Source organism: Cyanistes caeruleus, chromosome 1, assembly GCF_971803275.1.
Source record: "Cyanistes caeruleus chromosome 1, bCyaCae1.hap1.1, whole genome shotgun sequence".
Classification (NCBI taxonomy): domain Eukaryota; kingdom Metazoa; phylum Chordata; class Aves; order Passeriformes; family Paridae; genus Cyanistes; species Cyanistes caeruleus.
The window spans coordinates 136,323,809-136,347,025 of NC_141701.1; the positions used below are offsets into that span (position 1 = coordinate 136,323,809).

The following is a 23,217-nucleotide window of genomic DNA, read 5'->3' on the forward strand; positions in this document are numbered from 1 at the left end:
ACGTCACAGTTCTCAAACAACAGATACTGACTTAAGGGTTTGGTGGCCTTTATACTTTATCCATGGAATAGTTACATGACTCAAGATGCTCTATTGAAGGAAAGGCATTAAGACTGAAGAATGGGAAACTTGCTGGTTTTCTTTTCTTATCAGTCTTTATAGTCATTAGAGTTATTTCTGTCCTCAGTTGATTGCTTTCTTGCATCAGCCTGGTCCTCACCCTGTAAGGTGCTCTGGTTGGCTGCCTTTGGCTGACTACCAAGTGCTTACCATGGTGCTCTATCACTTCCCCTCCTCAGCAGAAGAAGGAGAGAAATTACAGTGGAAAGTTCATGGATTGAGGTAAGGACAGCGAGATCACTTGCCAACTACTGTCAACGTAGGGAAATTAAACTAAAATATTGCCAGTTAATAAGATGGTAGGATAATGCAAAATAAGAAGAAAACAAAAAAGATCTTCACCCCACCCTTCCCTTCTTCCCAGTTTCAGCTTCACTTCTAATTCTTCTACCTCTTCCCACTCTAGTGGCACAGGGGGATGGGAAGTGGGTTTGCAGTCAGTTCATAATGCTGTCTCTGCTGCTTCTTCCTCTTCATGCTGCTCCAGCATGGGGACCCTCCCAAGGGAGACAGCCCTTCATGAACTTTTTCGATATGGGACCTTCCCCCAGGCTGTTGTTCTTCAACAACTGGTCCAGCCTGGATCCTTCTCACAGGTAGAGTCTTAGAGTAACAGCTTACTCTGGTCTGGGTTCTTCCTGGGGTCACAGGTCCTTCCAGAAAACCTGCACTGTGTGGGCTCCTCTCCACAAGCTGCAGTTCCCACTAGGAGCCTGCTCTAGTGTGGCACACTGTGGCCCTCATCTTCATTCAGGCCATGTCCACCTGCTGTGGCTGGAGGTCCTCCACAGGCTGCATTATCGATATCTGCTCTGCCATGGTCCTTCATGAGCTGCAGGGGAATCTCTGCTCTGGCATCTGGAACATCTCTCCCTCCTTCAATACCGACCTTGGATTTTGCAGGGTTATATCACTTATATTTTCCTACTCCTCTTTTACAGGTGCAGTGCAGCATTTTTTACCCTTTCTTAGTGTGTTGTCACAGAGGTGCCACCAGCACTGCCAGTGGTCTCAGCTTCAGCCAGCACCAAGTCCATCTTGGAGTCAGCTTGAACTCCTGTCTCTCTCTGGGGAGAGCTTCCTTCTCACCTCTGCAGCCACACTGCCCTCCCCCCCAAAACTTGTCACAAAATCGAATACAGGTGCACAGAAACCCAGAGAACTGATAGGTCTATTTGCATGTTTAAAGTTTGGCCCTAGTTTGAACCCTGGTTTTATGTGTTCAGTACCACAGTCCTAAATCCTTTGCAGGCTTGAGCCTCTTAATAAAAGAAAGTTTCTGGTTCTTGTCTCTGGTAGCATTCCATGGCAGACACCCTTTTACACTGCTTCTTTCCCTGCAAAGGAACAGATTTGAGGGAGAGGATATGAGAGAGAAGCTGTGTCTTCCCCATTGCTCAGCACTGCTGGTGTGTGATCCTGTCCTCACACTGCCCTCTTGCAACAAGTGCTGCCATCGATTGTCATGCAGCACGTACCCATTTTCCTTGTCTCAGTGCACTTCCTCAGATCTCTTAAGGTTAGGTAAGACTTGAGTTTTCTCAGTGCAGTAGAAGTTGAAAGAAAAATGGAGAAACACTGAGCCAAAAAGTTGGTTATATATCTAACCATAACCTGGTTTTGCACTAGATAACACCCAACAACTCCTATAATATTAGTTATCTAAGCCAAAGAAAGAAGGCTTTCAAGATGAAACATTCAGGAATTTCTCAACATCAAACTTCGTTTCCCTCTCTATATCTCACAGGCTACATTATTTTTATGTTTAAGATACAACCATGTTTATTAGCTGATGACTTAATATGAAATGTAAATGATGAGGTCATCAGAACTTCTGATGAGCATAGACTGAAGTGTACATTTTAGCATATACAGGATAAGAGTTCTGAACTGTTAGTAGTTACTTCTAAGGTATAGATTCAGATTTTTTGCAAGTCATGAGCGATAGTTTTAAAGTTATTTGCAAACACAATATGAAAGAGCATTTGGTTTCAACCATTCCTGGCTTTGAAATTAACTTCTTGTTTGTGGTATTTTTCTTTCAGATGGAGCAAACCTGTGATGATATCGATGAAATGTTCAGCAATTTACTTGGGGAGATGGACATGCTGACTCAGGTAAATAATTTTGTGTTTCCATCAAGATTAGAAAAATAACTATTATGTGTTAGAGAAAAGAGGGAACTTCTCTACATTTTTCATGCACTTCCACTCTGAATAAATACATTATTGTGGTAAACCTTCAGCTAAATTTCTCTGTTTGACCGTTAAAACAAGAATAAAGTAATTTCGGTACAGGGTAGGTTGCTAAAGAGACCTAACTGCTTGTGAAAGACATTTTCTGAAAAAAACCCAGTCCAGCAATGTAAATTCCTCTGGATTTACTCCAAAGAAATTAAAGGATTCTGTGAAAACAGGAAGAGTCTGAGTCTGAATTTTGAGGTATGAATGCTTAGCATACATGGGTAAATAGGATGTAACCTGAGTGTCAAATATGAACTTTGGAAATGAAAGCAATATTTTGAATGTGTATTTAAAAGATTCTTTAGATATGGCTAAATATTAAGCTGCAGTGAGGGTGGCATTCAGGAATGCATGGAGGTAATATTCCCAATGCAGAATACACTCCTGAGAGTGTAAAACAGCATGAGCCTTTTTCTAAAGCTCTAATCATTAAATGCTTCCTGCAAAAGCTGATGAAAGGAAATTTTTATTTCTACAAAAAAATATACAAAGGAAATAAATTTGCTGCATTTTAATAATTGCATGATTGAAAACACTTAAGTTGTCATGTTGTGTGTGTGAGTTTGGTTTCAGCCTCTGTTTTGAGGGCGTCTTTCTTCTTGGTGAATACCAGTTCTTGACAAATTAAATACCAGTAATTCTGAGACACAGAATAGAAATTATATTTAAACTGGGTGAAAGCCAAGATTTCATGTGGTGTTGTTACTACCTTGTCCCTCAGTAGCCTTTCTGCTCTTTAGGGCTTTTTGTAAACATGCATATTTATTTTATGTATTTATATACATGGAGGGATTTATGGTAATCTCATGTCATTATTATGCCTTCAAAAGAAAAAAAGAGTGCTTGTGATAAATTTTACCTCCTCAGACTGACACGGCAGTGTTACAAGGGCACGTGGTGCAAAGAATGAGAGTCTCTTGTCTCTGTGCTCCCTGGTGCAGTACTGGGTGGGATGGAGTGTTCCTGAGACTGAGATAGGCTTCTCCTCTCTGAAGTTCTGGTATCACCTCTTACATCAGCACTGAGAAGAGAGGGAGAAGGAGGCAGGGGTATCTGAAAGTCTGAAGGCTTTCAGTTAACTGAACTGGATCTGTTAATTCCCTCAGACTCTTAACTGTCCAAACAAGACTGGAGATAGTTTTTCACACTTTTTCAGCAGTCTTTCTGTTTCTAAAGTAGGTGTAAATGATAGAAGCTCACAGAGATACCTCTTCATGGCATAACAGGACTGAAAAAGAAATGCAAATTCAGAATAAGCCTTTTCTGCCAAACTAGGAATTCTCTATTTAGACAGATTTGCAGTTTACATTGCAACAGCATGGGGCTTTGTTTGTTGTATTTGGGTTTGAATTTTTTTCAAACAACAGGAGAAAGCAACAGCTAGATTTCATTTATATTGGTAAATAAAGCACTCTGGAAAGAAATTGGCACTGTGGCTCAAATGTGTACACAGCTAAACTCTTTCCACATCCCCCTTCAAAAAACCCAAGAAAGCTAAAAAACAGTCTGGCTTTGCCTGATGTCTCTATAAGAAAGAGTCCAATTCTCTGCTGTTCCCCACACCAAGCCCAGGTGTTTCCTGAAAGGAGTTGCTGCCTTCAACATTGTATTGAGAAGCATGCAAAACCCTTTCCATGACTGTGAGACAATGCTTGAACCCTTGTCCTGGCCCTAGTTAGTTTACCAGTCCAACATAATCTCAGAAACCAGTGTGTGTCATTCTCTTATTGAAGAAGAATTTAATTCATTAAATAAATTCAGGTAATTGATTTTCAAATGTTAATGTATATAACAGATATTAAACCATCTGATACCCATTTTTTCTTCTACCTTAACAGAGTTTAGGAGTGGAGACTGTACCACCTCCATGCCCCAAGGTGTCCAACAATGACTTCAGCTTTACAGTTGGTTTTAAAGATTTAAATGGTAAGTAGCCAAATGGACTCTTTCATGTCTTTTATGCTTGCTTAAAATACTTCACAGCAACAAATGAGAAGAAAATCTTTACATACCCTTGATCAAAAACCCCAAACCAAACAAAATAACCTAGTTTTGCTGGAGGAGGTATATTTTTCTGTCTTAATTTAGGAAACTTCAAAGGGAACAATTTTTTGGGGCATTGCTCAGTTTCAATAAAAGTCAGACTTTTAAAAATGTCTGAGTGTAGAGGAAAACAAAAATGAGGAGTCTTCCAAATAACTTTCTAAAATGTAGTCTTTTTAATGTAAAAATTTAACTTGGTGGAAGACAAAGTTCCTCAATGTGATGTCAGAGTTGCATAAGCATTTCTGTCCAGTGGAAGTACCAGCTTCAGCTGCTTCCACTTTTCAGTGCTTATTCTCATGTAGGTTTGCACTGTTACTTTTGCATGTACAGCTGCTTGCTGAGGCTGTATGGCAAACCAAATGAAGGGGTTTATCTGAGTTTGAAGTAAGAACCCTTCTTTTGATTTTGTTTGTGATTAGGGTTTTTTTGCTTTGGTTTGGTTTTGATGTTTAGTTTGGGATTTTTTTGTTTGGTTTTGGTTTTGTGTTTTGTTTGTTTGTTTTTTTGTTGTTGTTTGGTTTGTTGGTGTTTTTTTTTTTACTGAGGGCTGGTTGTTTACAGTAATCTGAGTTGGTGTTAACCTCTGGCTTTGTCCCAGGATCAGTTCCCTGTTGGGCTTTCCTAAAGATTCTATCTGTAAAGTGGGTAGAGCTATGTTAATAGAGAGGATCATAAGCCAACTTCCCCACTGTTGAGAAGATCGTATTAAATACTGTATTATCAGGGAGAGCAGAGTTAACTGCGGTGGCCTAGTGACATGTTCACACTTAGTCTCATGAATGACTTTTCTTTATTGGCATTTTTGAGTATCTAATTCAGTGCTCTTGCTCCCTCTCAAAATCTCACTTAAAAGTTTTCCCAGTTGGTGACTTATTTATTTCTTAACTGGACTCTTTAGTGAGATTTAAACCACTGACTGTTCAATCTTAAAGAACCTTTCTCTTCTAGAAAGCTAAAACATCCTACAGGGTTTTGCTTCACAGTATGTCTTTACACCATTGCTAGTTAAAACAACCACAAATTACATGTGAAGTTCTGGTATAGAATTTTATCTTACACTCTATCAGAGCAAAACAAAACAGAAAGAAAAAATTTAATTCTTTCTATCTGGTTTATAAGATGCTTTTGAAAGAGAGTTTCTTGTTTGTTCCTTGCTTAAAGGATCCTCAAAAACATGTGTGATGTACCATCCATGTGGTATGTCACAGATCACGCATTACTGATGTGCTACAAATGATACCATGCAGCTTATTGTGTCTCAATATTCTTTGATTCTGCTTAATTTTCATTTTACTGTTGTATAATAGTAATATATGGAGATATTCTTGATCTAGGCCTCAGTTACATGGTTTGTTGTATGCTGTTCCAGAACTTGCTAAGCATTTATGTATGTGCTTACAGCCTAATGGGAGCTCATGGAATTTCTTACACTCATACCACTAAGCTTGTACCCAGTAACCTGGCAGGATCAGGGCCATATTTTGTAACATCATAAGGGCCTGAGACTGTATCACTGGAACTGAAGCTTCCTGTCCTGTTTAGTTTGTATTCTTGAGTTCCTTGTATTCTGAACTTCAGTACGACCAGATTAATGGCTATTCCAAAAGCATGTTTGTTTCTTGAACCCATGTAAAATGTTGTTTCCTTTCCCATAACCCCGTAACCATGCCTTCTGCAATTTAATCTCTGCTGAACTGGAAACAGTGCTTTGCATTGCATTCACTCTCTGACACATTTTGTGGTTTTCTTTACAGAATCGCTAAATGCCCTAGAGGACAAAGACCTGGATGCTTTAATGGCTGATCTTGTAGCAGACCTTAATGATGTTGAACAGAAAACTTTACAAACCCAGAAAACAACAACAACTTGCAACCAGCAAAGTACAGTCACTCAGCCTTCAACAGGCTTGAATAGTGACATTTATTCTAAAGTAAGTCCCTATGTTACCATTACTGGACAGTTTGAGGATGATTTGCCCCCTCCGCCTCCAGATCCTGAACCAGAACTTCCACCACCGCCGCCACCACCTCCTCCTGAGCCACTTACTCAGGTGAGTCTGGCTGGAACCTTATTCTAAGCATTCACTAGTTCTTGTCATTTTGTAAGGGATATTTGATACTGGAACACCAGTGGATCTCCCAGGCAGATACATCTTGGGAAGGTTGTGCAATGCTGAAATGTGCATGAACTCTGGAGTGAAATTTCTACTGTTGTGGTCTCAACAGTTTCTGCCTCTTCCTTGAACTATTGCCCATTCTCTCATCTTTCTAATCATCGTTTTGATAGCCCAATATAGGCATAATCATTGCAAATGGTTTATTGTAACAGAAAATTTATCACTGAATCATTTTAAGAAGCACTGATCAGTTAATATCTTCTTATAGAGAGTTTGGTTTTGGCATCAGTGCACAGCATAGCCAATGATCTCCACTTTATGAAGATGTCACTGTGTGTGTTCATTGCAGTCTGTGCTATTTGTACTGATGACAAAAATCAGTGGATGTTTCCTGGCTCCATCCTTGGCCTAAGTAATTTCTTGCAATAGGAAAGGCTGTTCATGTGTGTAAAACTCAGCATTTGCTAGGTGACCATATCCAGAGACAAAAACAAGTACTTCTCCTGGTCCTAACACAGAATTAGTGCTCTTCTTGGTCTTGCCCTTGAAAGAAAGTAATGAGGACTATCTGCAATAAGGGACAAATGCTCTTAGGAGGTGCCAAAGTTACCAGTAGGTAACTATTTATAACTATTTATAAACAACTGGCTTACCTGTATCTAAAATTTCGGATTTATCACAGCCTTCTCCATGTCTGTGTTTCTTGCAGAACTGTTTTAACAACTGAAATAAAATGTGATATTTGTAGTATTTTTTTGATGTGAGATTGTGGAGAGGTAGTGTGAGAATTCTGCCCTGTCACAGCCCTGTGAAGAGAAGGCATTAAAAGAGTGATGCAGCCCCCCCAAAAAATGAATCTGAAATCATGAAATACACAAATATATCTCTTTCAGTATTCATGGTCACAGTAACTGTGATTGAAAGAAGATGTTTACATTTGGGGAATGGAAATATTTTAGGGAACATGAAAAGTATCAGTCAGTTTTCCTTAAAACCGTGGTCAATTCATTGCTGTTTAAAAGCCCACACAAACTGAATATGAATCACCTCAGCATCACTGCTGCCCCTGTGTTTGGAATCATACAGCAGACATATTCAGCAAAAGGAGCAGAAAATTAGATAGAAAAATTGTGTATGTCTAATGGTATAAGAAGGGATTCACTGGATAAAGCTTCATTTGATGCATGGGACCCTTCAACGCTGTTTGAAGAATGATACTGATAAACATGGGAGAAGCTTTGCCATTGTTCTGCATCTCAAAAATAATAGCTAACGTCCTCTCTTAAAGGAATATAAAAATTTTCAAAATATCAGCTTTTTGAAGCTAAATAGCTTCAAAAGCTGAAGTATTTTTTTTAACTAGTATGACTGATGCAGAAGAGATGCCATCAAGATGAGTTCAATCCATTTCCTTCAAGCATTTCCCCATCTTGTTTTAGACTCATGATCTTTAAGGAAGTACCAAGCTTCCAAGTTCCAAGTCTGGTTTGTCAGCTGACAAGTATGCTCTGGAAGCATAGCTGGTTAGGTGGGCTGAGACTGGCCAGACTCAAGGGCTAGTAAGTTAATGGTTTGCTGGCTGGTAGCAAGTGGGATCAGCACGGGGGTTTATATTGTTTAACATTTTCATCTGTGACCCGAATGATGATATAAAAACCCACCTGCAGATGTGCTGAAGATGCTTTTAATTAAGAGCATTGACTGTTAAGATCACTGGCAGACCTTCAATGCAAGGAGACTTAAAACATGAGGACTAGGCCAGCAAAACTCTCAGAAACCCAGCAAGGTACGAGTTCCTGCACCTGGGGTGTAATTACCATTTGTACAATTTGGGAGAGGACAGGCTGAGCAGCAGCCCTGCTGGAAAGGAGATTCTGCTGGATACCACAGTGAATAAGAACCATTAGTGAAAGATCATCTCAGTAGAGGAAACTGGCCTCTGTTGGGAGGAGTATGGCCAGCAAACTAAGGGAGTTATTGTTGCTTTCGCTGGGCATTGGTGGTCCCACTCCTGGAATATTGCACTGTGGAGATACTGGAGAGTGTCCAGCAGAGAGCTGATGGAATGGCCAGAGGCGTGCAGTGATCAGAAGCCAGCAAGGTCAGGCTGAGGGAGCTGTGTTTGTTTAGTCTGACAGAGGAGACTGGGGAGTGATCTAATGACAGCCTACAAATACCTGAAGGATAGATGCAAAGCTGGTGGTGGCAAATTCTTCCATGGTAGTGTTAGGTCACTAACATGGAAGGGGCAAGAGCTACGTGTTGTAGCTTTGTGGTTTCAGACAGGGCATTAGGAAAATATTTTTCCTCTTCAGATGGTGATGCAGCACTGGAACAGGTGACCCAGAGAGATCCCAGATTCCCTTTCTTTAAAGGTTTTCCAAACTTTGCTAGGCAAAATCATGACTGACATGATCTAAGGTTGGTGACCATTCTGCTTGGGGCAGGAGCTTGACTATGGACCCTCAGGCCTCCCTTCCAGACAGCATTTTTATGATGCTGGGATCTAAAGCTCACTGAAATCAACTGTGCTGAAGTTCTTTCCATTGAGTGTTGAGCTAATTCTTTATTAGCTGACATTGGGCATTACCTGAGAGTCAAAGATTTTAGAGTGGGAAGAGTATGTTCTTCCTAAACACAACTGGAATTCTATATGAAAAAAAAATGTAGCCAAAAGTCACTTCTCCCTCAGTTGAACTGCTCCTCTGAGACTGATCTCTAACGATATTCCCCGATCTCTTTCCAGATGCAGGGAGTGTCAGAGGAGGATAGGAACAGGTTGTAGAATCATTTTTAAGGACTATAACAACACTACTTTATTTCCCCATTAAGGCATTGGTTTGTCTTTTTCCTGCAGCCTTTGTCTCATTTTATGATACAGTTTGTATTCAAATACTAATGGCATACACACTGTGGCTTACTGTCCACAAAATTGCCCACAGGGCTGTTAGACAGGTTGAATGATGGAGGTAATAACCATTTAAAATTAATACAGAAAGAATTGATTTCAAATTAATATTAATTTTCTTGATTAGTATTTGTTTTGACATGATATTTCTGCTCAGTACAATGGAACTCAGCTGTAAGTGGAATGTATTTTGTGTCATCAAAATCCACATTCCTGTTAGCCAGGATTCTTGATAAGTGATTCTTGAGCCAATGAGGGCTGACATTGTGTTTAACACTTCTGGTTATCCACAGTCAAATAAGAACAGTGTTAGTAATCCCCAATGCAACTGTGATATTAAGACCCTATTTTCTAACCTTTAGGTGTGCCAAAGTAAAATTGGGCCTTTCTTTCAGGGAAGCATAGAGCTGTGTCGTTAGTTTCCATAAACTCTGACATTTCTTTTTAAAACTGTCCTTCAGCTAAATAAGGCTTCATTTTCTATTGACATGATGACTTTATGTGCTTCTGTTAAAAGATCCAGAAAATGTGATGATACTGTAGCAGGAAAACAAATCCTGTAGCTTGTCAAAGCATTTCTAACACTGCTAAAATTTTTCATCTGATAGCTTATTTCCTTTTTCTGCATTAAGTCAAAGCTTATGAAACTACAAAGGCTGTCAGGTGAGAGTTGTGTTGCACAGATTTATACAGTGTGTGAAGTCTGTTCAACACAAGGCACATGCAGGTGAAGCCTGAATTATACCTGCCTAAAATTTTCATCAGAAAACCTGCCCACACCACACTCAAGCACTTTGGTTAAGATGCTTTTCCTGCTTGCTGCAGAGAGGTGGTAAGGGGAGGGCCACAGTGTGAGAAGTGTGTGCTTTTACCTCTAAACACTCAGCCTCACTGCAGCAGCCACCTTTGTGCAACTGCTTGTGTTCAACTACAGAATCTTTTTTTTTGATTCTCAGAGTTAAGCACTGCTAAGCTATAGCAATGCAAATTTCCACACCTGCAGAGAAAAAAGGAGATATTTTTAACTGATTGCATGATATTTATAGTAGAGAATTTTTTAACAGGAAACATGCTTGAAGCAGTGATAAAATAAAAGATGTTTAATTCAGCAGGAGGGATGTCAGTCAGGAATATTTTAGGTGCTGTTGAACATCCCTCAAAACTTGGGATGAACAAGATAGCCTTCTTAGCTCTTTTTTCTATGATTGTATGGTATCTCAGCAACAGGGAAGTAATGGCTTAGTTAGGCTTAGTTTCTTGCAAGTGCATCTTCCATGAGTTGTAGCCAGTTCTCTTGGTGCAAAGGCCACTAAGAATTTTGACTTTAGGGTAGCAAGTGGGGGCTGATGGTAATAGAAATCTGGTGTGGAAACAGAACAGGAAGTTTCTCCCACAGTTCTTGACTGGAAGTTGGTAGCCAGTGAGTAGCGTATAGCATAGCACAAAATCATACCCCTTTTAAACAAAGGAAGCTGATAGTAAGAGAGCAACAGGGACAGCAAAAATCAGCAGAGAGGAAAAAAAGCATTGACAAAACAGACTTCAGTAGAGGCAACAGAGACTTCAGAAGAGGCAACAGGGATGTTAAGTTGGAAAGAAACTGAATGCTCAAGTAGTACTGGAGGAGTCCAAGGCAGCCCCAGGAACCACCGTCACTTGCTGTCCAAAATGTGCTTTTCCAGCTCCTAATGTGACAGGAGGAGACTTCTGAAACAGAGATGGCATAAAGGAACAGTCCCAATCTATAGGGCAGTCACAGAGGCAGCACTTGGCACTGGCATTTGGTACATGTAGCTAAAATTCTCAGCACCTGGGGATCCAGAGTCTTCTTGGATCACAAATGCCATTGATCTTAAGAGAGAGGCATGATATTGATAGAGCTGCTTTGTTAAAGGAGAGCCAGGTGATACTGAGATTTTTGGGTTTCTTACTGTGGCTGTGGCATTCAGCAAAAGCTGGAATGAACTTGTGCACTCTGTCTAACTGTCTGTTAATATGAATAGCTCCATTAGTAGAATAAAAATCCATGGGATCATCCAATTAATGGAGGTGTTCTTCTCAGTAAGTATCTGTGCAATAAGAGATCATATGTGGCAAGCCAAAGTAAACTAGTGTACTGAACACAGAGTATAAATTATAAGTGGTGTAATTGCAAGCCAAAATTTCAGTAAAATCCTACAAATACAAGTTCTCTTACCCTCATTAGAAGCAAGTTTTCTTCCTACCACAATGCTATTTCATTCAAGCTAGATCTTCCTTCACCTTCTCTTTTGTATCAGCTGTACACACAGAAACCTAGAAGAATCCAGTTTTCAGGAATTCCTGTAGCTTTGAGGAATAGATCATGTAAGAACTATATTACTGAGCAACAGCAGGGAACATTTGACTTGTAAATCAATCCAATGATTCAGCTTTGGCTGAAGGATATTAGGTCAAGGAGGGCTGGAGATTATCTGTATGTATGAAGTTTGCTGTGATAAGCCTTATCTTCTATCAAGAAAACAACCCTCTTCAAGTAAATACAAATTGCTGAGATTACTTAACAAGAAATATATCAAATATCTTGTGTCTTTCCAGGAAGAACTAGAAGCAAAGGCTAAAGCTGACAAGATTAAACTTGCATTGGAGAAACTGAAGGAAGCCAAAGTTAAAAAGGTGAGCCATAACCATAAGAGCTACCACCTACATAACTGTTAACATTCTTCTTAATAATAAATTTCCTACTAAAATGACTAGGCTCTTCCATATTTTATCTGTAAAGATACTCAGTGGAGTTCTCGTCACCCACCCTAAGAGATGTCTCTAGGAGAATGCTGCCTCAAAGGGACTTATTTTTTGGAGGACTTAGAAAATGCTGTCTCTTTCTCTTTTTATCAGTGTTGGGGCAAAGCCCACTGTTCTGATAAGTTGCTTTAGAGAAAGCAGAGTGTACGTGAAAATATTGCTTACTTATGCTGTGGTGATCCCAGGAGTATTAAACTTTTCTTTATAGTGGATGTGGATTTAGCTAATCTCTATTAAATTAATGAGGATTTCACCAATGTTGACTCTGTAACTAAAGTTATGAGTGCTCACTGATCACCCTCTTTTCTTTGATATGTTCGCAGTTCTCCTTTGGGAGACTTTTCTTCCACTCCAACCCCCCCCCCCCCCACCCCCCAAATATTTGAAATCATAAAATAGAAGTAAGGTTCAATCTTGTGACTGTCACTATAATGAAATTACTGAGTCATTCTTGAATTCTAAATTGACTAAACATTGTCAAGAAAACTGGTTTTCTCTCTTCTACTAAAAGCAGAGGGCAGAGGGCAGGGATGATAAATGCAAGCTCACAGTTCTGGACTTCAGGAGAGCAGACTTTGGCTTCTTCAGAGATCTGCTTGGAAGAATCCTATGTGGGACTTCATGGTGGGAAGAAGGGGTCAAGAAAGCTGGTTAATATTTAAAGGTCACCTCCTTCAAACTCAAGAGAGTTCCATTCCAATGGAAGATGATCAGAAAGTATCATGAAGATGACAGGAGTATCTGTCCTGTGAGGAAAGACTGAGATGGCCTAGCAAAGAGAGGGCTCTGTGTGATGCTTGTCTATCTCTAGAAAAAACTCAAAAAAGGGTGCAAAGAGAATGAAGCCAGGCCCTCTTCAGTGCTGCCCAGTGACAGGACCAGAGGCAATGGGCGCAAACAGGAAACACTTCTTCACTGTGAGGTTGGGTGAGCCTGGCACAGCTTTCCCAGGCAGATTGTGGAGTCTCCCTCCTTGGAGATGGTAACAAACCATCTGGACAGGGTCCTGGACATCAGTCTCTAGGTGACCCTGCTTGCCCAGGCAACTGGACTGGATGACCACCGGATGTGCCTTCCAATCTCGGCTGTTTTGTGATTCTGTGAAGATGGAAGCTGAATGCATGTTCCTGAGCAGTCAGTTAGAACCAGACAAAAATTACCTTTTGCCTTAAATGTGTTAGATTACGCATGCACAACACTTTTTTTCTCTCTAATCTGCACTACGGCTCAGCTGCTTATTTTACAGAAGATTCTTCTTACAAGGATTGGAATCAAAAACAAGTTCATGGCTTTTGTTACATTTGTTTTTTGCTTTTCAGAGGTAGCATAGATTTTTTCTTGGGGATCATAACTCTGCTTCTACCTGACCTTTTACGCAGATTGTCTCTATAGAGCCAAAGATTCTTATGCACACAATTTAAAATAAAGAGCTATTTAAACAAGACTACATGGAAAGTAGTTCCAACCCACCAGCAATGTACAGACCTTGTAGAGAATTATTCTACTGTTTTCGGTACTAATGGAGCATTTTAAGTACTTTCTTACAATGTACTTCCAGTTCTTTATCACATTTTATTTACTTCAGCATTTTCTCGCATTGTTCCTCTCTGAAGAAAGTTCACTGTGTTTCATGTTTAACCAATACTTCACCATACAAAGAAGTAATGGGTGTCTCAGGTTAATTTGGTCTATGTTAGTAACTAATGAGGGAAAGACGAGGGGTATTCACTGATCTTCTCTCAGTGGTAGCCAGTGACAGAACCCAAGAGAATGGCCTGGAGCAGGCCCTCCAGTAAAGTGGTCACAGGACAAGCCCTGACAGAGTTCAAGAAACATTTGGACAATGCTCTCAGGCACATGGTGTGACTCTTGGGGTTGTCCTGTGCGGGGCCAGGAGTTGTACTTGATGATTCTGATGGGTCCCTTACAACTCAGCATATTCTGTGAACTTGTCTGTTTTCTTATTGATGACTATTGGACTATCTTGATGTCCAAGATGTTGGCCCATCTTAATACAATCCAGTTTCAGGTTATTCTGTTGGCATGGCAAGATTCTTCCATTCTTTTTCTATTTAAAACTGAATTTTCCGCATTTGTAACTTGCATTAAGGACGTTCTGTCCTTTTGTACTTGGTTTCCCTAACAAGCATTTTCCTTAATTGCACATGTAGTAGATTCAGAGAAGAGATTAGCTTCTGCTTTTTCTTCATGGCAATTTCATCTTTCCTGAAATCATGCATAGGACAAGGTTCAATTTTATTTTTAGAGAAAAGATCTTTATTTTGTTGGCATTGTAATGTGAAAACTTTGGAGCTGTTTTATCCTCTCAGCTTGCTGTAGGACAGGATGCCTTTGAATCAGCCTTTGACCTTCAGCCCTTATCTTTCTTATCTGTGTTTGCAGATTCAGACTAGGCTTTTTCTTGTTTCTGAAATTAAGTGACTCTTGTGTGACTTTGTTCTCAGCTTGTTATCAAGGTGCACATGAACGATAACAGCACGAAGTCTCTAATGGTGGATGAGCGTCAGGTGGCGCGGGATGTTTTGGACAATCTCTTTGAGAAAACCCATTGTGACTGCAATGTTGACTGGTGTCTGTATGAGATGTACCCAGAGCTGCAAATTGGTAAGTGTAGTAACATAGCACATAGCAAATAGATAGAGGGCTGGTCATCTTGAATGATTAGATAAGTGTTGGTAATCTTGAAAAGATAGTAACATTTCTCCTGCCCGTGTGTCGCCTGGCAGTGTGACATCACGGATTCTAAGATGAGGGATGCTGAGGGAATATAGTTAGGTTGTTCTTTCTGTGGAAATGAGTCCATTCAGCTGTGCTCTGACCTGCAGAAGGCTCCTTGCTTTTCACCATTTTCATTATTTTATTTTACACAAAATGAAGGAGCCATGTGAATTTTGAGGTGATGACAATCCTAAACACACCAGTACTCAAATCCACTTTTTGAAGAGAGGATGCAGTGCTGGAGTGCTGTCAGCAGACATGTATTACGTACTGGCTAAACAAATGTCATTAAACAAGTCTCTGTGAGAAGTGTTTCAGTAATTTCTAATGCTTTTCATTTGTGATAATCATTTTCATAAGTGTAGCTGTGTCCAGAATACTGCTCTGTGATGGGGCTACAGCTCTGCTGATGGTAAGTTATGACTTATGGAGTAATTAACCTGGCCTCCAGGTCCTGAGAAACAGCTGTGCAAAACTTAGAAATTGCTCTGTGCAACATAATGAGTCTTGTTTGAAAAAGGCTTCAAGGTTTCTTTCATTAAGAACAGAGTATTCTCTAATTGTGAAATATTTCAGAATCTTTTTATTTTCCAGACTGAAAAGGCATGACATCAAAAGAAGAAGGAAAATTGCCATGACTTTCTTTCAGAGTCACATTTAACCTAGCAAAATGGGAAATTGTCAAACAGCCTTTAACATTCTCAGTTTACAGTCTCCCAGCAGAGATGTGAAAATTCACATATTAAGTCAAATATCAATATTGCACTTCAAAAGAGCCTCAGGTGTAGTCACTCTGCTAAACTAAATGATAGAAATTTAAAAATAACTGGAAAAAAGCCTGACTTGTCATGAGCAAGGAGATGCTCATCTGCTTGCAAGAGTGATGCATAAATTTACTGCCAGTCTGTTCTTGTTACTCAAGATAATGGTGCTGCATTCTTTTGTACCTGCTTATCTTAACTAAGGAAATGCTGGAAATGTCATTTGACCCTAGATCAAAAATCTGAGAAAAGTCACTAAATAATTTTGGAGTATTTTCCTATCTTAGAATGTTGCTCACTTTTTGTCCAGTATGACTTGGACAAACATGTCTGAGTATTAGAATGACAGCACATAAATGTATTGTTTTCTTAATCTCCACAGTCATTAAAAAGAATATGTTTCTCCATAATCTGGATAGATACTTAAATTTCCCATCATGCAATTAAAACTGAAGGTATCAGTTTGCTACAAATATTGGGGTTAATGGTTAGAAATGTTTTTTGTAAAAATTACTTATGCTTCTTTTGTCCCAGCTAATGCTAGGTGATTTTAGTTAGTGTTAGGGTATTGGTACAGTAAGGAGTTACTCTAATAATGAATTTAAATTATTTTAAAAGCCAGGACAGAAGAAAAGTACCAACGGAAATAAACTTGTATCTGGTTCAAGAAAAATGGAAAAATCTATTAACTCCTGATGCAGTGATCTATTACCAGGTCCAGATCTGCTGTGGCCGGAGCCTTTTTGTTTGCAGAAGGCAGTTTCAATATGAGTGGAACAGTACATGTTCTTTCTTCTGCTTCCAATGCACAGCAACATGCAGCTAATTTTGTTCAAAATCAGAACAATGTGAGCCATTCTTTATTTTTGTCAGTATACTTCTTGGCTGCTCTAGATGGCTTTATTACTATCAGCACAAAGACAGAACTTTTCTGCACTTCATCTATCTGCCTGCTTTCCACGTTAGTATTAAATAGAATAAAATTACCTTTACTTTAAGAAGCAAATCTGAGCAGCAAATATTTCTTGCTGAACTGAAAGTCCAAACTACTTTTATATCACAGGATACTTGACAGGTTGTCTTACATATATGGTTATTTTGAAAGACTACCATTGTAAATAAAATAAACTACAGTTTAAAATTAAATACATTTTAAATATCACAATCTCAGTAGTGAGATGGTGGTGTAACACTGGGCTGTACAGACCAGCATCTATTTTGCAATAAAGACTATTATAGTCTTATAATGGGCATCTGGATTTGACTTTTTTTTAAGGTAAAAATTAAAAATTAAATTAAATATATGATATATATTTATATAATAAATATATAAATTAAATAATTAAAAATCAATTATTGAAAATATTCTCCTGGTGATCATAAAATCACATTTTTTGTACAAGAAAGTCCTGGTGCAGCAAATGAACAAATGAAAATACATGTGGCAAAAATTAGTGTTGCTGTCTGAGAATTGTTTCATGCCTATCTTAAACTATAAGGTACTGTTCACCCTTCAAACCATTAACAGGGTTTTATATAGTGCTTTCTATTTCCAGTGCATTGCAGAAGTACCAGCTGCCAAATGAAGAGTGTTTTGTTGTTGATGTTCAAAGTTACCGTGTACATGTGAATGGGTCTTGAAGCTAATCACATTCTGTGAAATTAATTAATTCACAAGATATGGGTTAGATGGGATGTACTTAACCCTTGTCAAAAGTAACAAGTGACACAGCAAGCCTACAGAATGTGTGCTCTGTTACCTCCTCTGATGTGGAGGCTTCCAATGGCCAGTCTAGGCCATTGGAAGATGTGATTACCACAGACCACAGAAATGGGTACAGCTGTTCCCAGGAAATTGCCAAAAACCTACTGAAAATTGGAGCTGAGTTAATTCCCTATCTCAGTACTGAATTTGTAAAAAAGTGCAGGTTGGGACTCTCCAAAATGAACTGTCAAGTTATGCTGAATTCCTTTTCCTTTAAAAGGGGTTTTGTGTTACTGTTGAGCAATCTTGTATAAATGAAACTGAAGCAGAAAAGATCAGTTTCCTAGTCTCAGCACACCCTGTGGCTTTTCTGGGTGGAGGACTGGGGTTGGGAGCAGATCAGGAGGGGAAAGAGTTAACATTAGGTCTCTCACATCCCTGGTAAGGTTTTTAGCTACAGAGATGCTGGGTGAACCAGTGTATCTTGACATCAGTTCTCAGTCTACCTTTGTATTTTCTGTTTTGATATTTGTGGTTTTAATTACAGTTGCTTGAAACCAAACATATTCTTTTCAGTGCATAGAATTCTTCCTGCTGACAAAAAAATAAATCTTCATTGTAAAAGAAGTAAAGCAAAAGGACAAATAAATAAATTTTTACTTTTTTTTTTTTCATTTCATTAGCTATCATTTATATATACCCCTTCTCCCACCCCTCAATCTGTAATAGTGCAAACCTTAAAAAAACCAAAATCAATCAAAAGCAGAAAGCCATGAAAAACATGGGTGTAACCATCTACTCCTGGCAGGTCACTGTTTCCATCTCCTGCAGGCTTCAAGTGACAGCACAGAGATGCAGGGGGAATCCTGCATGGCACAGGTACATAAGGCATCTGGAGCTGCTCTGCCCTTCCATGCGACACAATTTCATGTGGGTTTTGCACCCATCTGTGCAGTGGGAAAAGAGTGCTGAACTGTCCAGCACTGAGTGACTGAGCATCAGATAATGATTACATTCTTACACAGGAATTTCTGCAGCCTCTGTAGAGGGCAGGAACAGTTTGAATGTCTTATATTATCTTCTCTGTCTCTCCAGAAAGGTTTTTTGAAGACCATGAAAATGTTGTTGAAGTGTTATCAGACTGGACTCGAGACACTGAGAATAAGATTCTGTTTTTGGAAAAAAGTCAAAAATATGCTTTATTTAAAAATCCCCAGGTAAGTTAACATGGTATTTAGATAAGTGTCTAAACTAAGGTCATTTAGTCTGCATTCTGCCTATTGCATTAACAATTTGCTTTCAGCTCGCTCAGTTCAGAGTAAGCAAAAATTGTATTTTCGACCAAAAAACCCACCAGGATGTTGAATGCAAGGATTTGAAAATGAGTGTTTTCTACTTTTTTTTCTGATACTATTTTAGAGTCCTGTCTGTAGAGGTAAAAACTGAAGCATGTAGTTCACCTCCAGTACAAGCTACTGTTTGGTACAGCTTTTAGAACTGTGTGAGCTGGAACAGCTGTAAAAACCTGGTCTTTGTTATTACTACAGCTTCTCCACTATTTCTGCTGATGATTTCCTTGAAGGCCCAGTTTTTGCCAGTTGTACATGAAACTTCATAAAGGGTGTATTGAATATTACAGAGGATTTACTGGATTTTGTTAATACTGAGGAGAGGAATTGGGTTATCAGTAACTGGTGCGCATTAACTTTGTAAAGGAGGGTCTGCACACTGAATTGCATTAAATTATTCAGATAGGTGTATACACAAATAGTTTTATTTCTTGTGTTATGTGGTCAAACCTGTATGTACAAACACCCTGGAGCATACAGCTGCCAGATTCTGGGGCACAAGATCTTTTCCCCATGTCAGCTGACTGTTAGCTCATTGAGCATCTGGTTTGTTCCTAAGGGCTGCAAGAGATAAATGAGCAATTCAGCATTGCTGAAAAAAAATGAGTCAAATACGTAATTTGGCAGTAAATCTCACCAAGCTGCTCATTAGGAAGTTATTTTTTATAGAATGGGCCAATGTTTGAAATAAAACCTGCAGAAAAGAAGTTTCCTTCATTGACATAGGTAGCCACAGTCAGAAAAAAACTTACCCTGCAGTGTACATGGATTAATGTTGATTTTTAGTATGAAACAGCAAAGTCAAATTTGAAAATACAATGTGCTGGCTCAAAGTCCTCCTTTCTAGAGCACATAAACCTACCCAGCAGCAGAGGTTCAACTCCACATTTGATTCATACACTGTAGTATAGTGTTATTTGGGTAAGTGGCTTAGAGCAAGTCTCTGAACCTCAAACAGGAAATAAAACTAAGATGAATATTCTGCTCTGATGAATATTGTATTTTGGTTGCAATGAAATTTAGAAATAAATGTGGCCTAAGCCAAAAACCAAACAAATGTGTAGCTCTGTCCTCTTGTCTCAGCTGGATCTGGAGTCACTGAACTTTAGCCCTTCCATGATAAGCTCTAAAATGAACAGTCTAAGGAAACTGGATCAGTTGTGACTATCACACTGTTGAAATATTTTGCCAGTAATAAAGTCTGACCATCTGTCAGGCGTGGTAAACTGAAACACTGTGAATGGGGAAAACAGTACAGTCATATTGTGGCAGAAAGTAATCAGTACTTTACAGAGCTCACACTAAATACTGAAACATGATAAAATACATGATCTGCAGTGAGTCCCTGAAAAGGTAAACCAAGCGGAAATGCTGAGTTGTGGGGTGGAGGGTGTGTGATTACCTAGCTAACTACTTGTGGAAATTATAATGTAACCAATGGGAAACTGAAATCTTGTGCTGTGAGACTGTGTGCTCAGCACATTCAGCCTCCTTTTAGCTCAGTCAAGGCTGCCACGTAAAACTCATTTTGGGAGTACACAAATTGCAGAATGCTTTTTTTGACACACCCAGTGGTGTTAACGCTGCAACAGTTGAATTCCTTGTTTTATTTTGTGCTCATTCTGTAGGAAGGGTTTTGTGGAGATCTCACCTTTTTTTAACCTGAATTTTTTAACTTTTCTGTGGAAAAAAAATTCCAAAGTTGGCCAGGTGCCTACAGTTTATTCTAAGACAAATTAGCAATGCAAAATTTTCATCACAAAGATTTGACACAATTAAGAGTTAAGTGGGTTTTTTTAAAAAAATCTTATGAAGACAGGCAGATGCCTTCCTAAAACAAGTGGACTGCTGAAGGTCTGTGACCTGTGCTAATGTTTATTGTTTCTTTCTGTGAACTAGTTATAGACCAATTTAACAACAATTAATTACAAGTGTTTCATTTTCTAAGGGGGAATTGAGGTTCTGAAATGCAGGATTTATTCTCTATGTGCTGGCAATATGTTGCTCAGTTAATGTCCGTGGCTTTTTTTTTACGATTGTCATTCTTGTCATGCAGCACTTGGTAGTTTTTCTGCACCTTTGTTTTCTGAAATATTTTTTGAAGTGTTTGGAATACCTTTTAGAAAAAACTATTATAAAATTCTCAGGTGTCCCTCTCACCACAAAGACAGGCACGCTTTGCCCTCTGTTCACTATGATATAATAGACCCTGCAGGGAACTTGCAGTAAAAGACTGTTCCATGAATGCCATCAGTGACTCATCTGCAGAGAAGTAGCTTCTTCTTTAGTCTGTGACTAAAGAGTGAAACAAAAATACATACTGGTACATGGGCAAATAAAGAGAACTTCTATAACATTGGAAAGGTGGTTCTTTGTCATATGGTTAAGTGACGCTGGTTTTCTCTCGAAAGGTCAGGTCTCAACATCTCTTTTCAAAAAACTCAAAGAATAACTGAGCTAAAATATACTACAAAAGGAAGAAAAATGAAGGAAAATGGTTGTTTTTAAGGTGTAGCTGAATCTAAACTCCTTGTTTTAAATGCTGGTCATGCTCTTAGAACACTTTATTTTACTTCTGTTTGCATGAACTTTGATTTCCTGTGTTTTTCTTTTGATAAAATCAAACAGTGCGGGCTACACCACCTGCATATGCTTTTGTTTTTTTGTTTTCTTATTATTGGACAGTATTTATGAAAATGACTGAAAATCTGTAAAGTACTTTATATACTTCTAATACTTTTAATGTGCAGTTTTCTAGGGGACACACCATGATATAACCAGATATGACCTGGTTCTGTTTTATTTTTTCTGCACAAATCATGCTGCATTGAGTAGCAGTTGCAATGATCTGAAATGGGATGTGAGCCGGCCAGTTCTTGCCTCATATTGGGTGCAGGTTGCATGAGCATAAGCAGGCAGCCTATTGCTCAAAGAAGCTAGTCATCAGTATGAAGCATCTGCCTTGTTTTATTCACACTATTTGATCTGTGCTGTTGTGGATTTTTCAGATCTGGAAAATCAGTTTCAAGAGCTTGGAAGCAAAAATACAACCTAAGTGTAGGAGTAGGCAGAGGGAGAATGCTGTTCTTGGAGCAACTGTTTTTTGCCATGCAACAAGTAGCTGCTGCTGCATTCCCACTTGGATGGGTCTGTGTATGAAAAAAAGTGAAAGGTGTGAGGGAGGTGCTGCCACAGTGGATTCTGAGACCTCACGTCCATTTCAGCCGGGTCGAGCATGGGGGAATAAATCAGGATGGGTACAATGGAGTGCCCAAAGATAGATTTTAATGTTCACAGAGACTGCATGGTCTGAGGGGCTGCTTCTAAAGACCAGGGGGTGTGGTGAACTTCACAATATAAAGAGGTACCTGAGAGCAGAGGCCCAATTGTGAACACGTTCCACAGACATGACCTATTTTGGGATGACTCCAGTAGCATCCCCCCAGCACCCTGCATCCCTGGGCCTTAGGTTTATTCCCTCCATGTTAGGAACCTGGTCCAAGGTATTAAATATTCCAGATAATTCTGTTCCCACAAGGTGTTATTTCATTCCGGAAATTAATTTTTTTAGTCTAGAGACATAAATACCAATCAGAGAGTCTGATAGTGCAGTAGTTTAGTACTATTTCTATCATGATCCAGGTTTGTATTGCTTACATGCCAACACAGATATTCTTGGACACTACTGAAAACACTTTCTGTTTTCCACTGTTTGAGGCTTACACAGTGCAGAGAGATACAGCCTGATTTTTTTTTTTACCTGCCTTTCCACACAAAAGGAGAAGGCTGTGTCCCTAAGTGGAAAGGCTTGTCTTTTGAATGTAAGAAGCAGTTAATTCTCTAATCTGTAGATATATGTAGAAAGCTGCCCTGCAGCTACATCTTGTCCCATTAATGACCTGACATCCCAAATCAAACATGCATTTCCCTGTGGTGTCCTCACACAGGAAGGAGCTTGCCTTTTATCATGACCTTTGACTACTAGACTTGAAATGACCTCTTCTGGACACATGTGGTTTGCCTCTTCTAGGATGAATGCTTCTGATCAAAAATAGAAGACCACACAGTGATGAAACAAGTAGAGTGTTCAGTCTGCTCCCCAGGTTTTTAGCCACTGACAACCAATAAATACCATGTACTTCCAGATTTCAGAGCAGAGACATAAAGGATGTAATCAGTAATAAATGAAGTGTGTGTTGACAGGTGAAAGATAACAGTGTACATCTGTGTAACATTGGGTTAGGTGACAGAGCCCTGCTTCCCTAATGAAAAAGCTGTGGCACTAGGGATCCAGCATGGATATCCTTGCAAACTTTCTCTCTTTACAATTGATTATGTCAGTACAGGGTGGTCTGGGCTTCTGCTAAATAAATGCCAGATGCCTGAATGTGAATCAGTTGTAGTCAGAGGACCTTTGTTTTTGTATTATCAGTCCACAGAAGGCTG

At 39.2% G+C, this 23,217-nt stretch overlaps 1 protein-coding gene across 1 annotated transcript in view; it reads left to right on the forward strand.

Moving 5' to 3' along the window:
* The window catches only part of APBB1IP (amyloid beta precursor protein binding family B member 1 interacting protein), a 64,208-nt gene that overhangs the window by 12,717 nt on the left and 28,274 nt on the right, over positions 1-23,217 (forward strand). The window contains exons 2-7 of the mRNA XM_086861639.1: positions 2,166-2,237; positions 4,202-4,289; positions 6,164-6,459; positions 12,011-12,088; positions 14,683-14,842; positions 18,518-18,639. Coding sequence (XP_086717765.1) covers positions 2,166-2,237; positions 4,202-4,289; positions 6,164-6,459; positions 12,011-12,088; positions 14,683-14,842; positions 18,518-18,639 — 816 coding nt within the window. The remainder of the gene's footprint in view (positions 1-2,165; positions 2,238-4,201; positions 4,290-6,163; positions 6,460-12,010; positions 12,089-14,682; positions 14,843-18,517; positions 18,640-23,217) is intronic.